The following is a 26,277-nucleotide window of genomic DNA, read 5'->3' on the forward strand; positions in this document are numbered from 1 at the left end:
GTGTGAAGACGGGCAGGTCGGATAGGAGAGACTTGTTTATGGAGATGATGGAGCTGTTAATGGGATTGGAGAGGATGGGAGTGGTGGTAAGCTTTTGTTAGGTTCCTGCCCAAGTGGGTGTGGAGGGTAATGAGAAGGCTGATGTGGTGGCTACGAGTGTGGTGAGGAGAGAGGGTAGATATTCAGGTCCCGTTGGGCCGTAGGGAAGTTAAGTCCTTGATCCGGGCAAAAGGGCTCGATCTTTGGCAAAGCTAGTGGGATGCTAATAGTGAGGGGAGGCAATTTTATTGCGTGCACCACTCAGCTCAGGAAGAGGTGGCGAGTATGGCATGTAGTGTTGAGTAGACTACAGTTTGGGCACACGGGTTTGAATGCCATTTTGTGGATGATTGGGAGACATGAAACAGGTCTGTGTGATGAGTGTTTAATGGAGGAAACGGTGGACCATGTGTTGATATTTTGTGAACTGTATGACGTAGATAGGAAGAGATTGAGTGAAAGGGTTAGAGAGGCTGGACAGGGTTGGGGTTTGGGTGGTGTAGTGGGGGGAGGAAAGGGGAGGGAAGTGTTGTCTAGGGCTCTATTTCACTTTCTTAGAGAAACAGGACTAATGAAGAGAATTTAATGAGGTAGGCCGTGACTGGCCTCACACTCCAGCACAGTAGATGGCGGTGTATGCACCTTAAAAGTTGGATGCGATCCACCAACCCAATCTCAAAGAAGAAGAGTTTGAGAAACACTGCTCTAGTCTATTACAGTTATATTGATATTGTTATGTTATGTGTAATGGGATCTTTTGCTTTTTTGAACCAGTATTCCTCAACCCCACACTATCTCGCCTGCTCAACACCACACTCTCTCGCCTGCTAGTTCTTCAGTTCACATCCTCCCATCCCTTAGACTAGCCTGCTTCCCTTTGGCTTGTTCTTTTAGGTGTTTGAGTCTGTGGAGGAGGTGGATCAGATCGAGACCGAGCCCAAGAGCAAAGAGGCCAAGCAGGTGCCCAAGATCCCCAATGGAGGAGCCCTGCCCAACGGGACCAGCTCCCCAGACTCGGGGCACCCCTCCTCTCGTAACTTCTCAGTCACCTCGGGCCTGTCAGACCGCTCTCTGAGCATAGAGGACAGCACTGACACCACCCCTAAAAACATCACCAGCACTCCTCCACAGTTGGCCCCAGCCCCACAGAGCCCAGTCAAAGCCCATGAGGAAGAGTTGGGGGCAGATAGCCCAAAAGCCCAACCCCCGGCCCTGCAGGAGGAGAAGGACCTCCAGGCCAAGGACCCACCAGAGAAGGAGGAAAAAGAGGGTGCAACCGAAATGACCCAAGAGATTGAGGGCAACGAGACAGAAGTGCCAGATATAGAAATGGACAAAAATACAGTGACAGTAGAGCCAGTGGAAACAGAAATGCCAGAAGTAGAAATTGACGAGAGGACAGAGGTGTCAGAGATTGAAATGGACAAAAAAACAGAGACAAGGGAGGACAAGGCAGCAGACCTAGGTGTTTTAGAGAGCCAGAAAATAGAGGAAGAAAATACTTCCGTGACTGAACCTGCCGAGACAGAAGAGGTAAGGATCAATGAAAAGGGGGACGTTGAGTTACCGAACACAGAAGTGGATGCTGTAGAAGAAACGGTGGAGTCCAAAACAGATGAGTTCAAAACAATGGAGGCTAAAGAGCCTGAGACCGAAGTGGTGAAAATGTTGGATGGAGAGCCAATCATGCTAGCAAACACAGAGGACTTGCAGTCACTGGAACCAGAGACATTGAAAACTCAAGAGTCAAGAGAAACAGAGGACGAAGGTTCAGAACCAGAGTCTGTAGATCCAGAAGAGAATGAAACATCCCAAACAAACCATAGAGAGCCAAAAGAGGAGAAGGCATTGACATCAACGATGACTGCAGAAGCAACGGAGGACAAGACATCAGAACTCGAGGATGAGCGAACTTCAGAGGCTGGAGAAACAAAGAGTGCTGAAACATCGGAAGTAAAGGAAGCTGAAAGAAAGACTATGGAAAAGACAGAAACTGAGAAAGAAGTAGAAGCCAATGAGATTTTAAAATTTGATGAGGTAACCGAAACAAAGGGGGTTAAGACGGTGTCACACGAAGTTGCAGAGGAAAATGCGGGGGACATTACAAAATCTAAGGAAGTGGGAAAAAGAGAGGAGGAGACCAAGCGGTCAGAGACGGAGAAGAATACAAGCCCCGTAGCAGACACCAGGGTGGCAAGGGCAATGGAAGCATTTGGTAGCACCACCCAGAGTGAGGAGGCTCTGGCCACCACAGAATCTGAGGAGTCTCCTTCAGCCATTGAGATGGCAGAAGTCTCCATTACCCCACTGTGGGACAGGATGGGTCCGTGCAACAGTTCCGGGGTCGGGGCTGCTCTCTCTGAGGGCTCAGTCCCCCATCTGGAGCTCCAACTGGAGGAGGATGAGCAGTGCAAAACCAGCCCAGAGGGCACAGAGTCCAACTTGTCTGAGATGGAGAGCATCTTCCCACAATTTGACTCCCTGACCGTGGGCAGAGAGCTGAAAAACGAGGACATCTCTCCAGTGTCATCCATCGGAACCACCTATTCTGTAGGCACTTGGCATTTTATTTTCAGAATAATCAAGATTTATTTTGGCTTTTGGTTTTACAGTTACGAGTAAGTTATGCTTTAACATTTGTGTGTGTGGGGGGGGGGGGGTTGCGCCTTTGTTGTAGCAAGAGCTTTTGGATATGTACACGATGAACCTGCACCGCATTGAGAAGGATGTCCAGCGATGTGACAGAAACTATTGGTACTTTACCCCTGCCAACCTGGAGAAACTGCGCAACATCATGTGCAGGTAAAATAAAAACCATGTATTTTATGATTCTCTAGTGCTCTATTGCAGAAAGGTTTGGAAATAATCTATGACTCATTATGTTATGTGTGGAGCTCAATGCCAAATGGGAAAATAGGAAGAATGAATGAGTTACACCCGCACATGATGGTGACTTCTCTTCTCAGCTATATCTGGCAGCACCTGGAGATTGGCTATGTGCAGGGCATGTGTGACCTGCTTGCTCCCCTCCTTGTCATTCTGGATGATGGTGAGTTAACGCTGTTGAGTCAAGGCTGTGACTGTGTGTTCCTCCCTCACTCTCCTCCTTGGTATTTGCGAATTCTGCGATGGAAGAAAAATGTGTCAACCTTCAAGATTATTTTGCCTTCCGAAATTTGATTTGATCAGTCCTTTTTTTAACTCGCACACATACAGATGTAGGATCTTAATTTGATCACTCTTTTATTGCTGAAAATTGCAGGAAGTGCAGATGAGCTTCGTGATTTACATAATTTCACTGAAAACCCACACTAACGCACGGTTATATTAATGGTATTTCACTTAATGTAGCCTACTTTTGGCCAGTTAATATCCTAACCACCGATCAAGCAACATAATGGACTAAACGTTCAAATCCTGTTTCGACAGGATTATTTTGCTGTGGCAATAGGTCAAATTAAGATTCTACATAAGCTTAGTCAAACGACAATCAGTCAATGAGACTCATCATAGACTATCTCTATATCATACAGCGGTATTGGAATGTAAAGAAAGAGTACAATGAATATAATCTTATGAAACAGAGGACAGGGATATTGTTGTGCTTCAGGGGGACAACAGAAATGGCGACGGAAGTGGACCGCTCAATATTTCTCTGTCTTTGCTCAATCTCTCTCCTGGTCTTTCCTCATCTCTCCCTGTGTCTTTTTTCTCTCTGTCTCTCTCACTCTCACACTCACTCACTCTCACTCAGAGGCCATGGCCTTCAGCTGTTTCACTGAGCTCATGAAGCGGATGAATCAAAACTTCCCCCATGGCGGTGGCATGGACACTCAATTTGCCAACATGCGCTCTCTCATCCAGGTGAGGCCACAGAGACACTTTGTAACTTCTATATATACACTATTGTATGTATTCAGACCCTTGACCTTTTCTACATTTTGTTACATTACAGCCTTATTCTAAAATGAATTAAATTGTTTTTTTCCTTCATCAATCTAGACACAATAGCCCATAATGACGAAGCAAAAACAGGTTTTTAGTAATGTTTGCAAATTTTTTGTAAATGTATACAAAAATAAACTGATATCACATTAAGTATTCAGACCCTTTACTCAGTACTTTGTTGAAGTACCCTTGGCAGCGATTACAGCTTCGAGTTCTTTGGAGTATAACGCTACAAGCTTGGCACATCTATATTTGGGGAGTTTCTCCTATTCTTCTCTGCAGATCCTCTCAAGCTCTGTCAGGTTGGATGGCGAGCATCTCGGCACAGCTATTTTCAGATGTCTCAAGAGATGTTCTATCGGGTTCAAGTCTGGGCTCTGGCTGGGCCACTTAAGGACATTCAGAGACTTTTCCCGAAGCCACTCCTGCATTGTCTTGGCTATGTGCTTAGGGTCGTTGTCCTGTTGGAATGTGAACCTTCGCCCCAGTCCAAGGCCCTGAGCGCTCTGGAGCAGGTTTTCATCAAGGATATCTCTGTACTTGGCTCTGTTCATCTTTCCCTCGACCCTGACTAGTCTCCCAGTCCCTGCCACTCAAAAACATCCCCACAGCATGATGCTGCCACCACCATGCTTCACTGTAGGTATGGTGCCAGGTTTCCTCCAGACATGATGCTTATCATTCAGGCCAAAGAGTTCAATCTTGGTTTCATCAGACCAGAGAATCTTGTTTCTCATGGTCTGAGAGTCCTTTAGGTGACTTTTGGCAAACTCCAAGCGGGCTGTCATGTGCCTTTTACTGAGGAGTGGCTTCCGTCTGGCCACTTTACCATAAAGGCCTGATTGGTGGAGCGCTGTACTTCTGGAAGGTTCTCCCATTTCCATAGAGGAACTCTGGAGCTCTGCCAGAGTGACCATCGGGTTCTTGGTCACCTCCATGACCAAGACCCTTTTCCCCGATTGCTCAGTTTGGCCGGACGGCCAGTTCTAGGAAGAGTCTTGGTGGTTCCTAACTTCTTTCAATTAAGAATGATTGAGGACACTGTTCTTAGGGACCTTCAATGCTGAATACATTTTTCGGTACCCTTCCCCAGATCGGTGTCTCGAAACAATGCTTTCTCGGAGCTCTACGGACAATTCCTTAAACCTCATGACTTAGTTTTTCTCTGACGTGCACTGTCAACTGTGAGACCTTATAGAGACAGGTGTGTGCCTTTCCAAATCATGTCCAATCAATTAAATTGACCACAGAAACGTCTCAAGGATGATCAATGGAAACAGGATGCACCAACAAAGGAGGGACCAACTCCATATTAATTCCCATGATACTTTTAGTCGAGTAGTGTATATTTTGGCATGCATCCAGTTAATGTCATGAATAGTAGGATACAGTGAATATAACACATCCAACTTTGTTCTCCACTAACCTCCCCTCACTCTCTTCCCCGACCCTTTTCCTCTACTGCCCCCAACCCATCCCTCTTCCTTCAACTGTCTGTGTGCCCTCTCTCCTACGCCTTCCTCTCTCCTCTTACCCATCTGTAGATCCTGGATTCTGAGCTCTTTGAGCTCATGCACCAAAATGGCGACTACACCCACTTCTACTTCTGCTACCGATGGTTCCTTCTAGACTTAAAGCGTGGTAATAATTACTTCCTGCTATGAGGGGATTTTCTACCATAGCAAATGCCAATTAAACTTAGGGGAGAGTGTTTTCATACCATCAACCAAATGTCAAACAGCAAAGAAGAAGGCTAACAAGACCTAGTTCTAATGAGCCGTTTCCACATCAAAGATATGGCAGGCAGTAAGATCACCCAGGAAAAACAGGCCCACCTTGGTTGGGTAACTGATTCAGGGTCGGCCCTAGCCTTTTGGGGGCCCTAAGCGAGATTTGGTTGGGGGGCCCACCCACCTGGCGGGCAAAATATTTTTGTTGCCCCCCCCCCTCTTGACGGCAGAGAGATAATTAATTTTCTGCAGTTGTACACATTTTGCCATGGGGCGGAGTCTTTTTTTTTTTTTTAAGCCAATTACCTGAAATTCGACACACTTTGCCATGACTTATGCCATGTTATTGATATCTGAGTGAGATTGACTAACAATATCAATGGGGGCCACCCGGGGCCTATGATTTGTTAATCCGGTTCTGCCATACCCCAACCACACCTGACTTCTGCATCCACTGTACCTTTTTCTTTCTCAGAGCTGGTGTATGATGATGTGTTTGCGGTGTGGGAAACCATCTGGGCAGCGAAGTACGCCTCCTCTGGCCACTTTGTCCTCTTCATCGCTCTGGCACTGGTGGAGGTCTACCGGGACATCATTCTGGAGAACAACATGGACTTCACCGACATCATTAAGTTTTTCAACGGTACACTGTCTTAACAATGAATCAACATTCATTCAATTGTTTGTGGAGCACTGGAAGTCTGGAGTCTTTCTTCATACAGTTGCACTAGTTTAAACGTTACCCTTCACCGCGACACAGGTGGTTTTAAGAAAATCAAACTTAAAATTGAGCCTTCTCCCACAGTGCTACAGTGTGACGCTAGCAAAAAAAAAAGAAAACATTTCAACCAGCATATCGAGGGATTAGGACAGTGGACCCACAGTGGAATCAACACTACGTGTTGTTGTTACTCGACTGTTGAGTTGATTTCCGTTAACTCTATGAGTGAAAAAGACATGGGTGGGGCCTCATCATTCTTCCCAGAATGCTTTGTTGCTGGTAGATTTTTTTTTAGTTTGTTTTAGTATCTACGTTTCTGCATGCACATTGATTGATTAATTGATCTTATACTATACAAAGATAAATAACTTACAGATTTAATTAGTTTAGAAAAATGTAAGTGGTTGGATTTATTGCACCTGTTACTAAAATTGTTGTTCCAGTTTAGATGGTTTAGGTAGTCTTGTTTATCAAGTCCTTCACCATTGCAGTCATTCTTAATGCAGGTTGGGGGTGGTAAAATATTCATAGTGTTGAATATCCTCGCTCTGGCTGGATTCCAATAGGAATTACTAATCACTTCACTAACCAGCTTATTGCAGGTCAGATGTGGCCCATGAGCCACTATTTTCAGACCACAATGTTGGGGATAACCAGGCCACAACTAAAGGCCTTGTAAAATGTATAATATGTGGTCATAGAGGGTTTACTTTTCATTTAAACACATTCACTTAGGCAGTCACTTGGTTAAGGCTTCAGGACTAGTTATTGAATGCAACAACCATGGCTCTGTCACTAACAACACAGTCATGGGTGGGTATCTCTCACATTCACTTGGAAGGCATGCTGGGAAATATGCAAAAAATATATATATATATATTTTACCTATTATTTAACTAGGCAAGTCAGTTAAGAACAAATTCTTATTTTCAATGACAGCCTAGGAACAGTGGGTTAACTGCCACCCCGATAAATAAGGCTTTACAATCTACAATGTTAACCCCCCCCCAATATACTGTAACACTACATATTCCCTAAAACAGAAAACCGTGTAACGGCATCTAATAAAGTGTTAATTTAACACTAGGTAGCCTAGTGGTTAGAGCGTTGGGCCAGTAACCGAAAGGTTGCTGGGTCGAATCCCCGAGCTGACGAGGTAAAAATCTGTCGTTCTGCCCCTGAACAAGGCAGCTAACCCACTTTTCCCTGGTAGGCCGTCATTGTAAATAAGAATTTGTTCTTAACTGACTTGCCTAGTTAAATAATAATTAAAGTCGGCAGGCCTACACATGTTCCCATTCGGTACAGGTCCTCGGTTCAGTCTGCACTGTGAACCCGAATGAATACATAAAAAAAAAAATTTAAAAATAAAAAAACACTAGGCTATGCATGCCTATGCTGCATTGGCCTATGCCACAAATGGAACAATTAGCCAGACATTTCACTGGATTTACAGTAGCATCCAGTTGGCGTTTCCACTCACTACCAAATATGGTGATGAGAGGAAGCCTAGTTGGGGACTGGAGCAAATGGATTTTGGCTGAAATTCTGTTAATTTTCTCATTGATGAAACATTTGATCTCCATACAGTTTTCCGCTTCTAAAACTAGTCTCTGTAACAGAGTGGCCTGCGTTTTGTAGACTTTGCCAAAGTTTCAAAATATTGGGTTGTTTAGGAGTGTATTTTGAATTTTGTTCCATCTCATTGCGTTCCCTAATATGATCTCACTAGCTCATGCTTGGCTCTGCTTACCTGCTTGCTTGTTCTGCCCACTTTGATTTATTTAGCTCCCATTTAAAACGACAGGCTCTGGTCTATATTGGGTTATTTATAAACATCTATGCCTCTTGAGTAAAACTGAGCTGAAAAAAACATGTCAGGCTATTCTGTTAAAACAACTACAGCATATGCGCCCGTTGCAATCAAAATTCAAATCTTAATTGGCCATTTTAAATTGTCCTTTTGCGAGACGCAGCTGGGAACTAGTTCTGGACAATGGCGAGTGATGGGGTCGATAAACCAGAATTGGAGGATCCTCCATCATCATTTAAATCTCCAGTTTGGGAAATGTATGCTTCCCAGTAGATTACAACGGCGAGAGGTTTGTGGATGAAACGTTAACAGTATGTCGCCACGCTCAATGAGAATAACCTATGCATCTGCCAACACCTCAAATATGTTTACACATTTACACCGACATACTCCCAGTATACATACTCCCAGTATACATACATAAAAGCAAAGAAACAACAACACAACATCGCCTTCCCTCTGCATTCAAGCAGCCCTTGGCAGCTGACCGGGCCTAATAAATTACAAGTGCGATAGGTAGGCTATGTTTATATTTTTTACAGTCTTTGGTTTATACCCGCGGATATGTGCCCATTCCCAGTGGTTGAGAATATTGGGTTTCAGCACCTCGTGAAAGTGCTCAAGCCAAGTTACGAACTTCCCTCTTGCACTCATTTCAGCAAACGGGTAGTACCCGCTTTATATAAGCAAAACAAAGCCAAAGTTTTCAATGAATTGGCCAATTCACCCTGTGTTGAGCTTACTTAACAGTGACAGCCAGGGTTGCCAGGTCTAGCAAAAATATTCTAGCCTGATGACAACTCAAAACACTCACAAAAATGCCTGAAAACTAGCCCAATTATTTTTTTCACAGCAAGAGAGGAGTTGCCATATTTATACAATAAACTCTTTCTCAATAATGTTATAGAGCCAATTAAGAAGGAATATAGTAGTAAGTTGTATTGACGTTAGAAGCAAAATGAGATTTTCCTCAAAAGAATAGTTATTGTGAGCTATGACATGACGTAATTAAGGCATGGTATATGGCCATTATACAATGGGTGGGTCTAATCCTGGATGCTGATTGGTTAAAACCGCATTCCAGCCGGTGTCTATTCCACAATTTATCTCCGGCTAAAACTATGATGTTGAAATGCCTATTTACTCTGTCGCATCTCACTGCGCAATCCACTGTCTCATCAGCCCAGCCAGGCAATTTGTAAACTTGATCTCCACTATAAATATCATCTAGACATTATCTCCCATTTCTTTTAGACTAGCATTTGGTTTTCAACAGCAGAGATTTGTATAAACCTTGCTGTCTGTCTCTCTGACATTTGCAGCATTGTTTCAGTATTGAAATTCGATCTCCATCTGTCACATAGTAATGAATGTGTCGGGAGTCGGGATGAGACAGATTTTCTCAGCCAGTCAAATTATGAATCAGCTGGCATAATTTTTATGGATATATACAAAGGAATGTTAATAGAAAACAGGTAAAACTAAACGAAGTGCAGCTAGTTTGCAGTCTTTCCAGCTTCAGTTTGAAGTGACTGTGTTAGTTGTGTTGTTGACTAGCTCCTCTGAACAACAGTGTCCTGACGAGTGAGCACATTTTCTATGCCAGGCGAAATCGCGCATCATTAGCTCATTGTTATGGATGTATCCAAATAAATGTCACTAGAAAACAGCTTAAACAAACGTAAAGGTAGCTACTTTGCTGTTATTCTCTCTGCACTAAGTTAGCCGTAGTTGGCTAGCTAGCAAGCAAGGGATAGGAAAGTTGCCAGCCAGTATGGCAATGGAACATTTAGAGCGAACCAATAGAACAAACGACCACTCGGCTTTGGGTAGCAACCTTAGATTTGTCTAAATATGAAGCATGAAATAGTATGAATAAATTCATCAAAAAAATGTTTTTTTATTAAAATAGGTCAATCATTATTAGAATATGTTGGTAACCCATTGTATAAAAGTGATAATGCCCTCGAAGCCGGTGTTTGGAGGATATATTGGCATGGTTTGCCAGCCCTCGACTTTGTCTCGGGCCTAACAACACCGTGCCAATATATCCTCCAAACACTGGCTTCTCGGGCATTATCACTTAATTATACCATGGCTAAGGGCTTTTCTTAAGCATGACGCAACACGTAGTGCCTGGATACTGCCATTAGCTGTGGTATATTGGCCATATACCACAAACCCCGGGGATGCCTTATTGCTATTATAAACTGGTGTCAATGGTGTGCGTACTGGTAGCGGAGTCAGGTGCAGGAGAGCAGAGAGTTGTGAACAGGCGCACACTTTATTTAGGCAGGAGAAACCAATAGACGGATGCCACTGCGTCAAAACCTCAAGCCAATTGGCATTAGTGCAAAACGCGCAAACAGTCACAATAATTATGTTCAAACAAATAAACATACCTCGTCACAAAACACGGAATATACGAACACCAGTCTGGCGCGTCAAAACTGACACGTAACACACATTTTCACACAAAGACATGAAGGGGAACAGAGGAATAAATACATGCTGTGTGATTGGGGAATGAAAACCAGGTGTGCAGGGAACAAGACAAAACAAATGGATAAATGAAAAATGGAGCGGCGATGGTTAGAAAGCCGGTGACGTCGACCACCGAACACCGCCCGAACAAGGAGAGGAGCCGACTTTGGCGGAAGTCGTGACAGTACCCCCCCCCTTGACGCGCATTGTGAATGGGATTATATTTTCCCGCTGTACCCAAACCTGAACTGAACCATGACCCCAAAACCGCACTACCTTCCGAACCGTGGGTTTGGTGAACCATTACACACCTTTGGGTCACATATAATTTCTAAGAACATTTTACATTTAACACTGTGGGTGTCAAAATTCTGATCTCAAATTGTGTGTACAGTACTACAGTATACCTTTTTTTATGGTAAACTATCTACCACCTTGCAGAAGCTAATATGAAACACTCGAATAGGGCACAAGCTGTAAACTACAGATACACTTTCGATGTGGAGCATTCAACTGCTTTAATTTCCTAGAGAAATCTAAACGTTTTTTGTTGTTGTAATGTCCCACTTTGTCAATAGCCGAAAGGCAAATAATAACGTTGAATGAGTACCTGTGCTGAGTAAATGAATGGTTCAATGAATAACACGCACACACAAAATAAATATGGTATTATAGCCTTGTGCATCGATGTTGGAAGTGGTCCAGCGGGAATGAAATCTTCTTCTCTCATCTCCTTTCAGAAATGGCGGAGCATCACAACAGCAAGCAGATCCTGACACTGGCCCGGGAACTGGTGTGCAAGGTGCAGACTCTCATTGAGAACAACTGATCTCCAGGAGTCATCCACTTCTCTTCCTTCTTCCTCTTCCTGTTTCCCATGTCTTTCTCAAACATAGAGATAGATAGAGGATTCATATTTGTATCTGTTTCATTATAGCGTCTGTGACAAAATGGGCAGTGCCGTTGAGGCTATCTCCATTTCTAAGTAGTCAATTTTCTTCTTTACGATTGGCTGATCCCTCCTGATGACCCGGTGCTGCCCATGGTAAAACAGCGTTTTGGCTAATAGAGACCTCTATCGTTCTCTATTGTCAGTTTGAACAGCTGCAACCGAACAGAGAGATCAGGGTCCAGTTCATTAGGCACCAAATGGAAAAGAACAGACGTAGGGAGGCACTACTTAGACTGGTCCTATAAGAAACTGTCACTTTAGTTTTCAGTCACCAAATGTTTTAAAACGTTTTCAATTGCGTGCCTTGATGAACATGACTGAAATGTGCTAAAATGTTCACTACCTTCTCCTTATCTATGTAATACCAGCCAGGGTATACCATATTATGCTATACCTTTACTCTGTCATTTCAGGTTATGTCATGGAACACCAAGGGAATGGTGACTTTTACCTCCAGTTATTCTGTCAGTGAAACAGTTTGATTTATTTTTAATTGTTAACTGTGACCTATACTTAGTCATCATAGGATGTGTATGTGGTATGCCTTGTAGACACTGGCCTGTCTTGATTGAAGTGGGGTTAGAATATACATACACAAGGCTGGTTTCACAGATCCAGATCAACTGAATATCGGTTAACCATTTTATTTCATTTTTTCTAAATAAGATTAACAATTAGTCCTGGAATATTTTAAGATGTGATAGTTACCATGAATCTTTATTAAAGTGCAATTCAGTACAGGACTAGGCTTAACCTGGTTGAGTGAAATGTCCATAATGTTGGAGTTTAAACTCATATTTACAGCCTGTCTGGAGCAATAGTTTACCTACGTAAATTAGTTGACAGGTAAGGTACATACCAGATGTGCCAAAGGACAGCCTCAATTTTCTACTGTGTTGAATAAGTAGACTACCTCACAAGTAACCTTGTCCCAAGTAAGTTGTTACTGCATGTAGGTAGGTGTATATCACAATATATTTGAGAATTTCTTTAAACTGAAATAAAATAAAATAATTAATTGGGTTGCTTAAAGCTGCAATCAGCAGTAGAAACAATAACAAAGCAATTTCCCCACCCCTGTTTCGGTAAAAATCTGAGGGATGGGGTTTGAGAAATGTAACCACTCAAATTCATAGACAGAGCTATGGATGCAAGGACTGATCCATCCATGATACATTTATTTAACTAGAAAAGTCAGTTAAGAACAAATTCTTATTTACAATGACGCTGGGCCAATTGTGCGCCGCCCTACGGGACTCCCGATCACGGCCGGTTGACCCTTTAAAGGATAGAGTGGTAACTTCTTACAAGGAGACGTGAAAAGTCAGACAGTTAAAATAGTTTGTTCCTCTTCCTTCCATCTTTGATTAAATCACTGGTTTCTACATCATTTGTATTTGTTAAACTCCCAAATCAGCCAGGTCCTAACTGACACTTGTCACTTGTCTGTATCCCCTGTAAACCTGTGTGCATGGGCACGACGTGTGGCACTGCACACTGCAAGGAGTCATGAATCAGTTGGAACCATGTCAGTAATTTAGTAATGGGAAGAGTTTTGATTATTTCTCATTCTGCCTTGTTTGTCTATTCTATAGTATGTCTCTGTATACTGTTGTGTATGAATTGTACTTTAATGAGAACTAAACAAAGGCTATTTTTAAACCTTCAAAACATAGATTTATGATACATATATGATCGTACATGTGACTTGTAGTTGTCTGAGCAGAAATGGGTCCCAAAAAAAAAACTGTTGACTATTTAACATTGGTCTTATTTCTTTTTCAATTATTGATATACTCCAGTGAGCCACTCTATATTATGTCAATTGTGTTGCTTTCTCAGTACCTCGTCTTGTCTTCTGGCATTTCATGTTCTACTGTTCTTTTAATCAAATTCTTCATGTTTTTAGTTTTTCTTTTGGAGAAGTGGTTGGCTGCATTTGCAGAGAGAGTGGAAATAGGATTCAAAAAATAATTATGTATTCAGTTTTGCTTTAAAAAGTTGGAACATAATGGGGAATATCCTATTAGATAGCCCAGCTATTGTGCTCTGTGACAATTGCCAATTTAAGGTTGGGGGATGCTTAGATCCCTGGCCAGCAAGATCAAGACGGATAAGGATATGAATATGAATTTGGCCCTAGAAATCCATCTAAAACGGGTGAATCTAGGAAACAGATGAAGGATTAGGGTGTTTTACTATATCTTGAAGTAGCCTGGCTAGTTAAGATTTTTTGTGGGGGAACATGTGTGCGCTTTCATTCCCTTAAACTTAATGCTAATTGTAAATGAATATATTTCGTGAACCACCATTCCTGTTTTCCATTGCCTAGGTTGAACATCATTTCAGTTCTACCAGTGTTGTTTCATGAACGTGTTGACACCTGTTGCATTGAGTATTGATGGTTCTCTGTGAAGGCAAACTGCTGTATGTTACACCAGAACAAGAAAACAATTGTATTATCTTGTAACATCTGTTTATGAGTTAACATATTTATTTATTTATTCACGCAGTTTCTGCTTTTGTATGTAAAAGGTTATATACTTGTTACTTTGTGGTCAGTAAAATATAATGAAAACAATCACATTCTAAATATATAGATATTAAATGGTATATGTATTTGTAAAAAATGGATGGAATGATTCTTATTTTTCTAATTGCCTTTCTTAGATGTATTTCTGCAGCTCATATTTTGAGCACTACATTACACAAGCATGAACGACATCTCCACCAAGAATGACATTTAGAATTAACATTTTTGTTTTGCAACAAAAACATTTCAGGGGTGATGGTGGATCACTAGCCTTGTGTGTCAGCCAGGCTACTAGGCATCAGACTAACATTTTTGGCTTTAGAGGGATGTATTAGTTATACTGTAATATTTTTCAAGAATCAATGGGTACCGGTATATCAATTATTGAAATGACCATTAAACCATGCAACCATGACCATTACAGATTGCACCTGCATTAACCAGCAGTCTGCAAAAAAATTTACGTCCAATTAGTGAACTACTGCAAATTAAGAGGCTTGATCCAATTCATTTGATGTCAACAGTTGTGCAACACTAAAATAACCAAACCACACCTACAGAAGCAGGGAAAATACATTTTTTGCACGAATGACCAATGGCTTGATTAGTGTTAGCGAGTGGCCTGAAGGTCTCGAACGCTGCAAACACACTACTGGATAAAACACTGTAAACAAAGGCAAAAAAAAATATATATATATATATTTCACTTACTCAGAGATCAGATGAGTACACAGCTAAATTATATCACTAGCATGTGTATTATCAATGAGTTGTTTAAATAATTTCCTCTTTTTTTTTACTTTTAAAGATTTAAAATCATATATATATTTAAAATCATATATATATATAATTTTAATTATTATTAAACAACTCATTGATAATACACATGCTTGTGATATAATTTAGCTGTGTACTCATCTGATCTCTGAGTAAGTGAAATACACTACATGACCAAAAGTATGTGGACACCTGCTCGTCGAACATCTCATTCCAAAATCAAGGCCATTGATATGGAGTTGGTCCCCACTTTGCTGCTGTAACAGGGACGTGCTGCAGGGATTTCCTTCCATTCAGCCACGAGCATTAGTGAGGTCGGGCACTGATGTTGGGGCCATTAGGCCTGGCTCGCAGTCGGCGTTTCAATTCACCTCAAAGGTGTTCAATGGGTTAGAGGTCAGGGCTCTGTGCAGGCCAGTCAAGTTCTTCAACACTGATCTCGACAAACCATTTCTGTATAGACCTCGCATTGTGCATGGGGGCATTGTCATGCTGAAAATGCAAAGGGCCTTCCCCAAACTGTTGCCACAAAGTTGGAAGCACAGAATCGTCTAGAATGTCATTGTATGCTGTAGTGTTAAGATTTTTCCAACACTGGAACTAAGGAGCCCGAACCATGAAAAACAGCCCCAGAGCATTATTCCTCCTCCAACAAACTTTACAGTTGGCACTATGCATTGGGGCAGGTACCGTTCTCCTGGCATCCGCCAAACTCAGATTCGTCCGTCGGACTGCCATATGGTGAAGTGGGATTCGTTCCTCCAGAGAACGCGTTTCCACTCCTCCAGAGTCCAATGGCGACGAGCTTTACACCACTCCAACCGATGCTTGGCATTGCGCATGGTGATTTTAGGCTTGTGCACGGCTGCTCAGCCATGGAAACCCATTTTATGAAGCTCCCGACGAACAGTTCTTGTGCTGACATTGCTTCCAGAGGCAGTTTGTAACTCGGTAGTGAGTGTTGCAACTGAGGACAGACGATTTTTACGCGCTACGTGCTTCAGCACTCGGCGGTCCCGTTCTGTGAGCTTGTGTGGCCTACCACTTCGCGGCTGAGCCGTTGTTGCTCAGACGTTTCCACTTCACAATAACAGCATTTACAGGTGACCGGAGCAGCTCTATCAGGGCAGAAATTTGACCAATTGACTTGTTGGAAAAGTGGCATCCAGCTCCTCACAGCGCAGCTGCAGCCGCCGCTCCGACTCCCGCAGACACAGCACCTGGAGGGGCCAAGGGAAAGCTTTCAACTAGCCGCTCAATTATTGACTGGTAGTTTAGCAGGAGGGTAATGGAAGGTTAGGAGTGCAGTGAACCATCTCTTTTATGTTTGCCTATGGAGAGCTTTTAAACCAGTCCCACTTCTGCCCCAAACCCTTTTCGACCCCCTAATCTCAATCCCAGCCCCCCAGCCTTCCCTCAAAATGCGGGTTCTATTGCAGAGTGTACTGTCAACCAGAGATACTACTTTGTAGTAGGCATCACCTAGTTCGCCCATTGTGAGTGTTTATTCCAAACAGCACACAAAATAGCATGTTCACTATCCAGCAGTGTTAAAGCCGGCTAGGCTAGTAAGACCCTCCCTCCCCAGACTGGTTATCACGCTGCGAAATCTCTGATGATTTGCATTGAGTTTCACTTTGCACAAATCTGGCCGTATCGCTCGCCAATGGTCAAGTCACTCTCCTCATGTCGCCTCCATCAAAAATAACTGAATTGTGGTAGCTTGGATGCTCAAAGTAGTTTGTGGTGAGTGTGTGTTGGGACTCTGACCTTGTTGAAGTATTTGACCAACGGTGCCGAGGCCTCTGGAAGTGACAGCTCTCTCAGCGCCCTCATGATGATGTTATTGTGGTCGTCTCCGTGGGCGGAGTTGGACGTGTCCCCGAGGTCTGTCTCTCCTGGATGGAATAGTTCTTAAACTCTACTGCAGCATCCAGGGCCTCTAAGACCATCTCCGACAGCAGCAGAGCATGCTCCTCCTATACACACACACACACACACACACACACACCATGTAATTTTCCACATCAGCCCCCTGTAGTCAGAGTGACATCCAGGCTGAAGGAAAATAGTCCATGTTAAGAAGCTCCCCTCTGGCGTGAGCACCCTGCCGTCCCTCAGCTGCGTGTCCAGCGTGTCCCTCCTCCTCCGCGTGTCTCTCTCTCTCTCTCTCTCTCTCCTTCAGCAGCTCCTCCGCGGACACTCCACACAGCCCTGCTGCAGAGGGGGACAGTCGCCTCTCTACCCCTCCTCAAGCTCCTCATCCAGATCTCCCAGACGGGCCGACAGGCGCAGCAAGTCCTGACTCAGAGCCTGAGGAACACACGTGAACGTATGCACACGCACTTTCAATTGCAGATAACAACATTGGAATGTACACACACACAATGTACAGTTGTTATTTTTCTTCATACGGCAATACTTTGGATTTCTAAGCCCTGCTCTGTGTTTACCTGGCTGGAGCGAAGCCTCTTGATCTGCAGCTGGTTCCTCTCCTGAACACAGGCCTCGGTGCTGCAGCACATCTTCTTTGCACCTCAGCTCCTCCTCTAGCTCCTGCAGGCTCCTCCTCCTCTGCAGAGCACGCTCCTCCTCGTGTTCCAGCCACACACGTCTCTCAGACTGCTGGGCATCGTACAGGGGCAAAACGAACACATCAACACGTCAAAACATACACGACACGGTTTGCTTATTTTCAACTATGTTGAATATCCAAATGAGATCTAAGGAGTCACCATGACTGCATGGTGAACATTGAAATAGCCTTTTTCCATAACAAACATCCTGCAGGGAGGGGCACCTCAAACCTGTGATCCTTTGCCAATGTAACGTGGCCACACTTAATTGTGGAACGTCATTCTACCTGTTCCTCTGATTCTTTAGGAGTCTCCATTTTGAAAGACAGCCTTGTTGTCTGTCCTCGGGTCCTGCAACACAGCAGCATCTAACCCGTTAGCATGCTGCTCACAGGATGTATTCTCTTTAATGAAAGACAACAAAATGGCAGCCCCACCACTTGGTTTGCTATGAGGCTAAAGGATGGGACTGGAGAAATGTAACCACATTCACAGATGGGGCTATGTGGATGCAAAGACTGACAGTTCGGAAGGTCAACAGGAGTTCTGTATTAATTCTCCTTCAATACTCTATTAGTGCTGTATAAATGCTCTAGGAACACTCAGTGATGTATGGATGCTCTATGAATGCTCTGAGAGCTGTATAAATGCTTTATGAATACTCAGAGCTCTATGTATACTCTGGGTGCTGTATGAATGCTCTATGAATGCTCTGAGAGCTTTATGAATACTATATGAATACTCTGAGTGCTCTATGAATGCTATATGAGTGCAGTATGAATGCGCTATAAATGCTCTATGAGGTCTGTATAAACACTATGAGGTCTGTATAAATGCTCTATGAGGTCTGTATAAATGCTCTATTTGAGTGTTGTATAAATGCTCTATTTGAGTGTTGTATAAATGCTCTATTTGAGTGTTGTATAAATGCTCCGAGTGCTGTATAAATGCTCTATGAGTGCTGTTTAAATGCTCTATGAGGTCTGTATAAATGCTCTATGAGTGTTCTCTGAATGCTATATTGTTAGCACTGACCTTGTTCTTGTGCAGATTACTGGAACCACTGGTCTGCAGGCTAGACCTGCTCTGTGTCTCCGCCTTCTTTAGGCGCAGCAGGTTCACCGTCTGACTCCGCCTCTCTCTGCGCTTCTTGCATCCTACAGAAGGCACAGGCCGGTCTTGGCAATGAAACAGAAATTACAGGAAATATTCCCCCTAAGACTCATATAGTGTAATATAAACTGTATTTCAGAACTGCCGTTCTGACGGTTGAAGTAACTGGAGCCCGTCCTGAATCTGGTCCAAACTAGTATTTTGTGCCTGGTTCTGGCCAAAGCAGGATGGATTCTGTCTGCTTGTCAATGTGCGGTTCCTAGAGCGCCTGCAATATATCCATCTGATTAAATAAGTAGTCTGTCTTGTGCAAGCAGAACAATTACATAGTTCTGAAGCAGGATGTTACAGTATTACAGTCTTGCTCACCTGAATCCCTTTCTCCTCCCTCCTCTTCCTCGTCGTCCCTCCTTTCCTTCAGTGTTTTTTTGAGGGCAGAGGACATTGTCTCTCTCCTCTATCTGAGCCAGCAGCAGCTGACTGCGGGTCTTAAAGGCAGCCATCACCCTCTCCAACCAACAGGCCGGAGGACTAGTATGGATCTACATAAGAAACACACTAACAGAAACTCCATTGTTGCACACATACCGCCACACTGGCGTTCACAAGTCATGAAGGCAGTCAAATTACCATTTAGTCACAGTAATTAGGCTTCTCCAAACTCTGATGTTGCTGCTGGTCATTAGTGGTCTACAAAACTTGCTAACTGCCTGGTACTCAGCACTCTACTGTCCCTCTAATCACTCTGACATCAATGCAAAATGTAATTGGAAATCTAAATCAAACACTTTATGAGAGCCCAGGAGCTCATGTTTCGCATTATTTTTATAGGCTATGCAATTGAGAAAATCGAGTGATGGCCTCTAATAAAAAGAGGAGGATCCCAGCAGCTTTCTATAGGCTAGGCCTACTATATTTATTACTCAACTTTACTAATATTAAGCACATTGCGTCTCTTTACAACAGGAGTATAGCCTACCTGGCTGGCATGACAATAAACCACGGGGAAAAGCATCCTCCCATCGCTATTTAAGTGCATAGATGACATGTATTTTTTCCTGCTGCCCCTGTTTCGATACAGGTGCATGATAATGGTCCATTCTAAATCAAAACAAATGTCACACATATATTATTTAGTATATGTAAAGACAATATTAAATCAAGAATAGTCTGATGGGTGACAATATTAGCCTATCACTTGTGAATTATACATTATCACTTGTGAATGATGGCCAGCGTAAGAAATTACTTTTTCAAATCATAGTCGCAACCCTCATGCAGCCTAGCCCATAGGCCTATATGTTTTAAAAGCATTACATGCATAATTGCATTTGCGGTCACTTTTGATAATGTTGTTTTCCCACTAATGGAACAGTCATGCTTATAGCCTACTACCATGTGCGCATTGCTGAGCTTATAATGTGAAGAAATAGCCTGATAGTTTATCAACATTTTAAGCTAAACGTTCTGATCGGTTGCGTCAGCTTCATTGCATAAAAAAGGTTATTTGATGCTAGTGGTTGTATTAATTTGGGATCTATCACATCCCACAACTGTCCCAGACTATGTTTGGAATATTTATTTATTGCACAGAATAGGTCAACTTTTGTACTATGGGGGATAGTAGACTAACATAAGCTAGTGTTATTGCTGTTCGTTAGGCCGTGTCATCATGTTGGCTGATAAAGTAAATGTGGTCAATTTTTTCAAATCCTCATTAGAGTCGCATCATGCAGCCTTAATGTATTAAACATCAAAACATATAGCCCAACGTTTGTAGAACAACTAAAGTTACATTAATAACTCTAAATTAAGCATGTAGGAGTACCTATTTCTTTGTTAACCGCTTAACACAGAATAGCCGAATGTGCTCACTCCCTCAAATCCTCTGGAGAAAATATTCAGATTTTATTCAGCTTTGTTCAGTTGTATTCTTCATACTATAAAACAATATAAAATAATGCCACGGAATTCTAAGCAAATCTTGTCTGCTAAATGAACAAGTGTAGCCCGCAGCCATTTGGCATAGCCACATCAGAACAACTCAGAGTATACTAACATTTTCTTCTGAAATAGACTACAGTTTCTTCATATCATGCTTCTTTAGACCTGTCTAAAATAAATAATAATTGTATTGTGAAGGTGTAGGCTATATTACATGGATGTATTAGACTTTTTTTAAATGGCTTGTAGGCTATGTGTGGAAGCCAGGAGATGCTAAATGTTTTTATGTTAATTAACGGTCAATATCCGTGAGACTGACAGTTATTTGCTTGACAATCACCAGGCTGACAATATTTTGTGACCGCCACAGCCCTACACACACACACACACACACACACACACACACACACACACACACACACACACACACACACACACACACACACACACACACACACACACACACACACACACACACACACACACACACACACACACACACACACACACACACACACACACACACACACCTCGTACAACCATGGCCTTGGCTGATCATGGGAACTCTGAGGTCTCCAAGCTGACTTCCCAGAAGCCCCAGTGTCCAGCAAGGGTCTAAAGGATCCCAGGAGGTCACCACAGAGACAATCTATCAATGGAAAAAACATCAGTCATCAACCACTGTAGAAATGCCCCAGTCAATCTTTGTATCCTCTCTCTCTCTCTCTTTACCTGAATGCTTCTGTGCTCCCTCTCCTCCTGTAAGGACTGGAGGTGTGTCTGTTTCTCCTGTAGCAGTGTCTGCACCTGCCTCTGCACCTGCACCAGCTCAGATTCCCTCAGGTTAAACACCTGCTTGTCTATAGCCAGAGTATCCTGATGGAAGGAGGGAGAGTGGGAAAGAGAGTGAGTAAAATAGAGTGGGGGGGAGAAAAAGAGAGACAAATACAATTTATACCTATGTTTAGAATATAATTTGTAAACAGATTATATTGAGCAAACAAAGCTGAGAAACAGAGCCCACTATACACACTACCTGGCAGTTCCTGGTACGTCTGAGTTGGAGGATGGTGATCTGTTGAGACTCATCCCCTGCACCCCCACAGGTTGTTGATAGTCAGTGTGGCCGGAGTGGCTAAGCTCCCTGTGTTTCTCCAGCCATTCCTGCAAACGCTGCTGCAGAGCGGGACTCCGGGTGGAACTCTGGAGCTCCTCCAATAGGAAGGCAGCGTCCTGTGCAAGGCAGCGGTACTGGGACTCCTCCACTAGAGCCGCCCCCCTGTCATCACGCTCCTCCTGAGTGGCCTGTTTGGTGCTGTCACTCAACGCAATCCCTCTCCCCTGTCTTATCCTTCTCTCTCAGTGCCTCTCTCAGAGTCTGGACCTTCTGCTCCAGCTCCCCCCCACGAGCCTCTCCAGGCTGCCAGCCCGGACACGCCCTGGCAGGACACAACCCAGGCTGGTTCTTCACGTAGCGTGCCCGTGAGGCAAACTGAAGCACACTCAGCGTTTCTGTGACACTGTGGTGGGAAGGGCTGACGCAGGCCACCATCAGTGTGTGGGCGGAGCCGCCCAGTGAGTCCCGGAGGATGCGAGTGATCTTGGTGTCGCGGTACGGCACATGGTTGTGGCGGCGATGGGGGTTGGAGTGCGCGGATGACGTTGCCCAACGCCAGCAGGCCGGTGTTGATGTGGACGGACTCTGAGGCGCAGGCCTGTGTTCCCGGTGCGTGCAGCCCGCTCTGACCCAGACAGATCCACCAGGTGGAGTTTAGAGGAGCGGAGGGAGCCATTGTCGTGGTGATGCTGCGTCAGCTGTAGGGTAACGATAGCGTGAGAGCGGCTGGAACGCTCGTTCATCTGTGGGGCCAGTGTGCCTCTGGGCATTGCCAGCCTCCAGGACGCTCAGCAACTCCTCAGCTGAGGTAATCACAGTTCCTCTTGCCCCAACTACCACTGAAACAAACCAACACACTACAGTCAGATTCCATACAGCATGTACAGTGCATTCGGGAAGTATTCAGACCTTTTCCCCCCCATTTTGTTACATTACAGCCTTATTCTAAAAATGATTCAATTGTTTTTCCCCCCTTATCAATCTACACACAATACCCCATAATGACAAAGCAAAAAACAGGTTTTTAGAAATGTCATATTTCTGTTGTTATTTTTTACACATTTGCCGAAATGTCTAAAAACCTGTTTTTGCTTTGTCATTCATTATGGGGTATTGTCTGTAGATTGATGAGGGGGGGGTCAAGGGGTTTGAATACACTGTACTTCCATTTCAACTGGTACCGGAAGGACCTTCAGACGAGTCCTGTGAGGCCTGTGGGCGTCCTAGAGCGAAACGTGTGTGTGAGAGTCTCACCTTTGTACAGAGGGGTCATATTAGTGTGTAGCCCTAACAGTTCGGACACTACAGACAGAAGATGTCAGATTGGTTGTACCGACTTCAGACCAGTCTCCTGACACTTGTGGAGGGCGTAGAGCAAACCAGAGAACACCCTCGTGTTCTTGAGAGATGATACAGATGATTTTGTGAGAAGACCGATTTTCGGGATGTCTTATGGTCTGACAAACCACGCTCTAGCTCTGTCACCTTTCACCAGAGATGCGGAAGTGCGACATAGGCAGATGCAGTGGACTGAGACACATCCCATGCAAACTGACAGATTTTTATGGGGCGCGGACATCGGCCTTAGGGGGTTAAACACACACACACTTGACACATCACACACACCCTAGCACAGACAGAGTGAGTGGTGTTACCAGTGTTGCCCCTGTCATCCTCTCTGATGTGCAGCTCATTGATTCCAGTCTGGACCATAACATCTACCGCAGCCCTGGCATCCGCTGCCCTCCTCTCCCCCAGGAGCACTCTCCTCCTCCGGCAGAGATGCTAACAAGGGTACAAGTACAGAGAGAGAGCAACTTCCTTGGTGAAAATACAAAAGCAGAGTTGTCTGATGATAATATAATCGTATAATTGTATAATCATAAAATTCTCTGCATTTGCCTCAAATGACAGTTCAGGGTAGAATCGTAGTAGAAAGATTATTCAGGGATTCATGTCAGAACAACATCATCCCTCAATGCACTTGGTGTCTGCATGATGTCAGAGCACAATTGGGCTCACACTTTTAAAGGCCCAGTGAAGTCAAAACTAGATTTACCTAGGTTTTATATATATTTCCACAATATGATGTTGGAAAAATACTGTGAAATTGTGAAAATAATTACAATGCCCTTTTAGTGTAAGAGCTGTTTGAAAAGCGCCAGAAATTTAGGTGGGATGGAGTTTTAGCCTTCCATGGTGACATCAACCACATTTTCAGATTTCCCCTCCCACTCAGACCCCTCCCGGACAGTCTAGCTCTACAGTCGTGGCCAAAAGTTTTGAGAATGACACAAATATTAATTTCCACACAGTTTGCTGCTTCAGTGTCTAGATATTTTTGTCAGATGTTACTATGGAATACTGAAGAATAATTACAAGCATTTCATAAGTGTCAAAGGCTTTTATTGACAATTACATGAAGTTGATGCAAAGAGTAATATTTGCAGTGTTGACCCTTCTTTTTCAAGACCTCTGCAATCCGCCCTGGCATGCTGTCAATTAACTTCTGGGCCACATCCTGACTGATGGCAGCCCATTCTTTCATAATCAATGCTTGGAGTTTGTCTAAATTTGTGGGTTTTTGTTTGTCCACCCACCTCTTGAGGATTGACCACAAGTTCTCAATGGGATAAAGGTCTGGGGAGTTTCCTGGCCATGGACCCAAAATATCTATGATTTGTTTCCCGAGCCACTATCACTTTTGCCTTATGGCAAGGTGCTCCATCATGCTGGAAAAAGGCATTGTTCATCACCAAACTGTTCCTGGAGGGTTGGGAGAAGTTGCTCTCGGAGGATGTGTTGGTACCATTCTCTATTCATGGCTGTGTTCTTAGGCAAAATTGTGAGTGAGCACACTCCCTTGGCTGAGAAGCAACCCCACACATGAATGGTCTCAGGATGCTTTACTGTTGGCATGACACAGGACTGATGGTAGCGCTCACCTTGTCTTCTCCGGACAAGCTTTTTACTGGATGCCCCAAATAATCGAAAAGGGGATTCATCAGAGAAAATAACTTTACCCCAGTCCTCAGCAGTCCAATCCCTGTACCGTTTACAGAATGTCAGTCTGTCCCTGATGTTTTTCCTGGAGACAAGTGGCTTCTTTGCTGCCCTTCTTGACACCAGGCCATCCTCCAAAGGTATTCGCCTCACTGTGCGTGCAGATGCACTCACACCTGCCTGCTGCCATTCCTGAGCAAGCTCTGTTCTGGTGGTGCCCCGATCCCGCAGCTGAATCAACTTTAGGAGACGGTCCTGACGCTTGCTGGACTTTCTTGGGCGCCCTGAAGCCTTCTGCAGAAATTCAGTGGAAATGTTTTTGGGGGATTCAGTTCATTTGCATGGCAAAGAGGGACTTTGCAATTAATTGCAATTTATCTGATCACTCTTCATAACATTCTGGAGTACATGCAAATTGCCATCATACGAACTGAGGCAGTAGACTTTGTGAAAATTAATATTTGTGCCATTCTCAAAAACTTTTGCCACGACTGTAGAAGCTAATTGATTTTTACCATTTTAATTGAAAACAATTACAGCAAGGTACTTAATTGTTACTCAGAAAGTACTTGATATCGAGTTAAAAACGGCTGCATTGGACCAATAACTTACCTACATGTCCCCCACCAAGGGTGTATGTCTTTCCAGACCCGGTTTGTCCATAGGCGAACACTGTAGCATTGTAGCCGTCAACTAGAGATGCCACCAGAGGTTTGACACAGGACTTGTAAACCTGACCGTGCGGTTCGGTCGGTCCAAAGGCGTGCTCGGTCGCTACCCAGCATCACATGGTTGTGGAGCACCTCTTTGGGAAGCAACGGTCTGACCCGAACCGCAACCCGCCCACACACCTGTCCCATTACCAAACCCGTCACTGGTAACGTCTGATACTAAATGAGTCACTCTGGAGTTTCACACAGACACCCACTTCGTTTTCTAGATAAAGGCATGTTGAAAGAAAGAAGTCTACTTGTACAGTAACTTGCTCACTTCAGAAACCACGACTTTTTCGCACTTTTGTCTGTGAAACGAAAAGCTGTCATATCTGGCGTTGTTGATTTGAAAGAACAAAGTTAAACTTCAACTTTTTAACTTGAACAAATACCTGTTCAAGCTGACCGTTGATTGCTGGGTTTGCTACAGTACCTAGCTAACGTTTAGTTGTCCATTATCTTACCGTCCATCTCCGTTGTTGTTACTTGTAGTCTGACTACTTTTGTTGTCTAGCTCTAGTTGCCATGGATTTCACCGATAAATCAAAGGAAAGCTCGTGCTTTTCTATCCAAGGAGGCTCGCTGTAAAAGACACAATCTGATGCTACAGCGCCGCCCTACGGCGTGGTTGTGCTACTGCAGGCAAATTCTAAGTAATCAATTCAGACACCGGTATTACCGGTCAAAAATATAAGGCAACCCCCTTTCAAACAGCCCTTATTTTAATAGTTTCTTGCAGGCATACTTTTATGCATATCAGTGGGTAACTGGCAAATTGAGAGGTGTTGTTAAACCATGGGGGCTGTTTGCATTT

At 43.7% G+C, this 26,277-nt stretch overlaps 1 protein-coding gene and 1 pseudogene across 5 annotated transcripts in view; one reads left to right on the forward strand and one right to left on the reverse strand.

The window, feature by feature from the left end:
* LOC106580096 (small G protein signaling modulator 1) overlaps window positions 1-14,317 on the forward strand; it is an 87,224-nt gene extending 72,907 nt beyond the window's left edge. For 4 of the 5 annotated variants that reach the window (XM_014160745.2, XM_045702978.1, XM_014160744.2 and 1 more), the window contains 7 exons: window positions 934-2,589; window positions 2,717-2,841; window positions 3,006-3,088; window positions 3,794-3,903; window positions 5,532-5,628; window positions 6,193-6,360; window positions 11,476-14,317. In XM_014160745.2, coding sequence (XP_014016220.2) covers window positions 934-2,589; window positions 2,717-2,841; window positions 3,006-3,088; window positions 3,794-3,903; window positions 5,532-5,628; window positions 6,193-6,360; window positions 11,476-11,564 — 2,328 coding nt within the window. In that variant the 3' untranslated portion in view covers window positions 11,565-14,317. The remainder of the gene's footprint in view (window positions 1-933; window positions 2,590-2,716; window positions 2,842-3,005; window positions 3,089-3,793; window positions 3,904-5,531; window positions 5,629-6,192; window positions 6,361-11,475) is intronic. The other variant, XM_014160746.2, reaches the window with a different exon arrangement.
* A 1,193-nt stretch (window positions 14,318-15,510) lies between these two features.
* LOC106580233 (kinesin-like protein KIF27) lies at window positions 15,511-25,988 on the reverse strand (annotated as a pseudogene).
* Between the last annotated feature and the right edge of the window lie 289 nt (window positions 25,989-26,277).

The sequence above is a fragment of the Salmo salar genome, chromosome ssa20 (assembly GCF_905237065.1).
Source record: "Salmo salar chromosome ssa20, Ssal_v3.1, whole genome shotgun sequence".
NCBI lineage: Eukaryota > Metazoa > Chordata > Actinopteri > Salmoniformes > Salmonidae > Salmo > Salmo salar.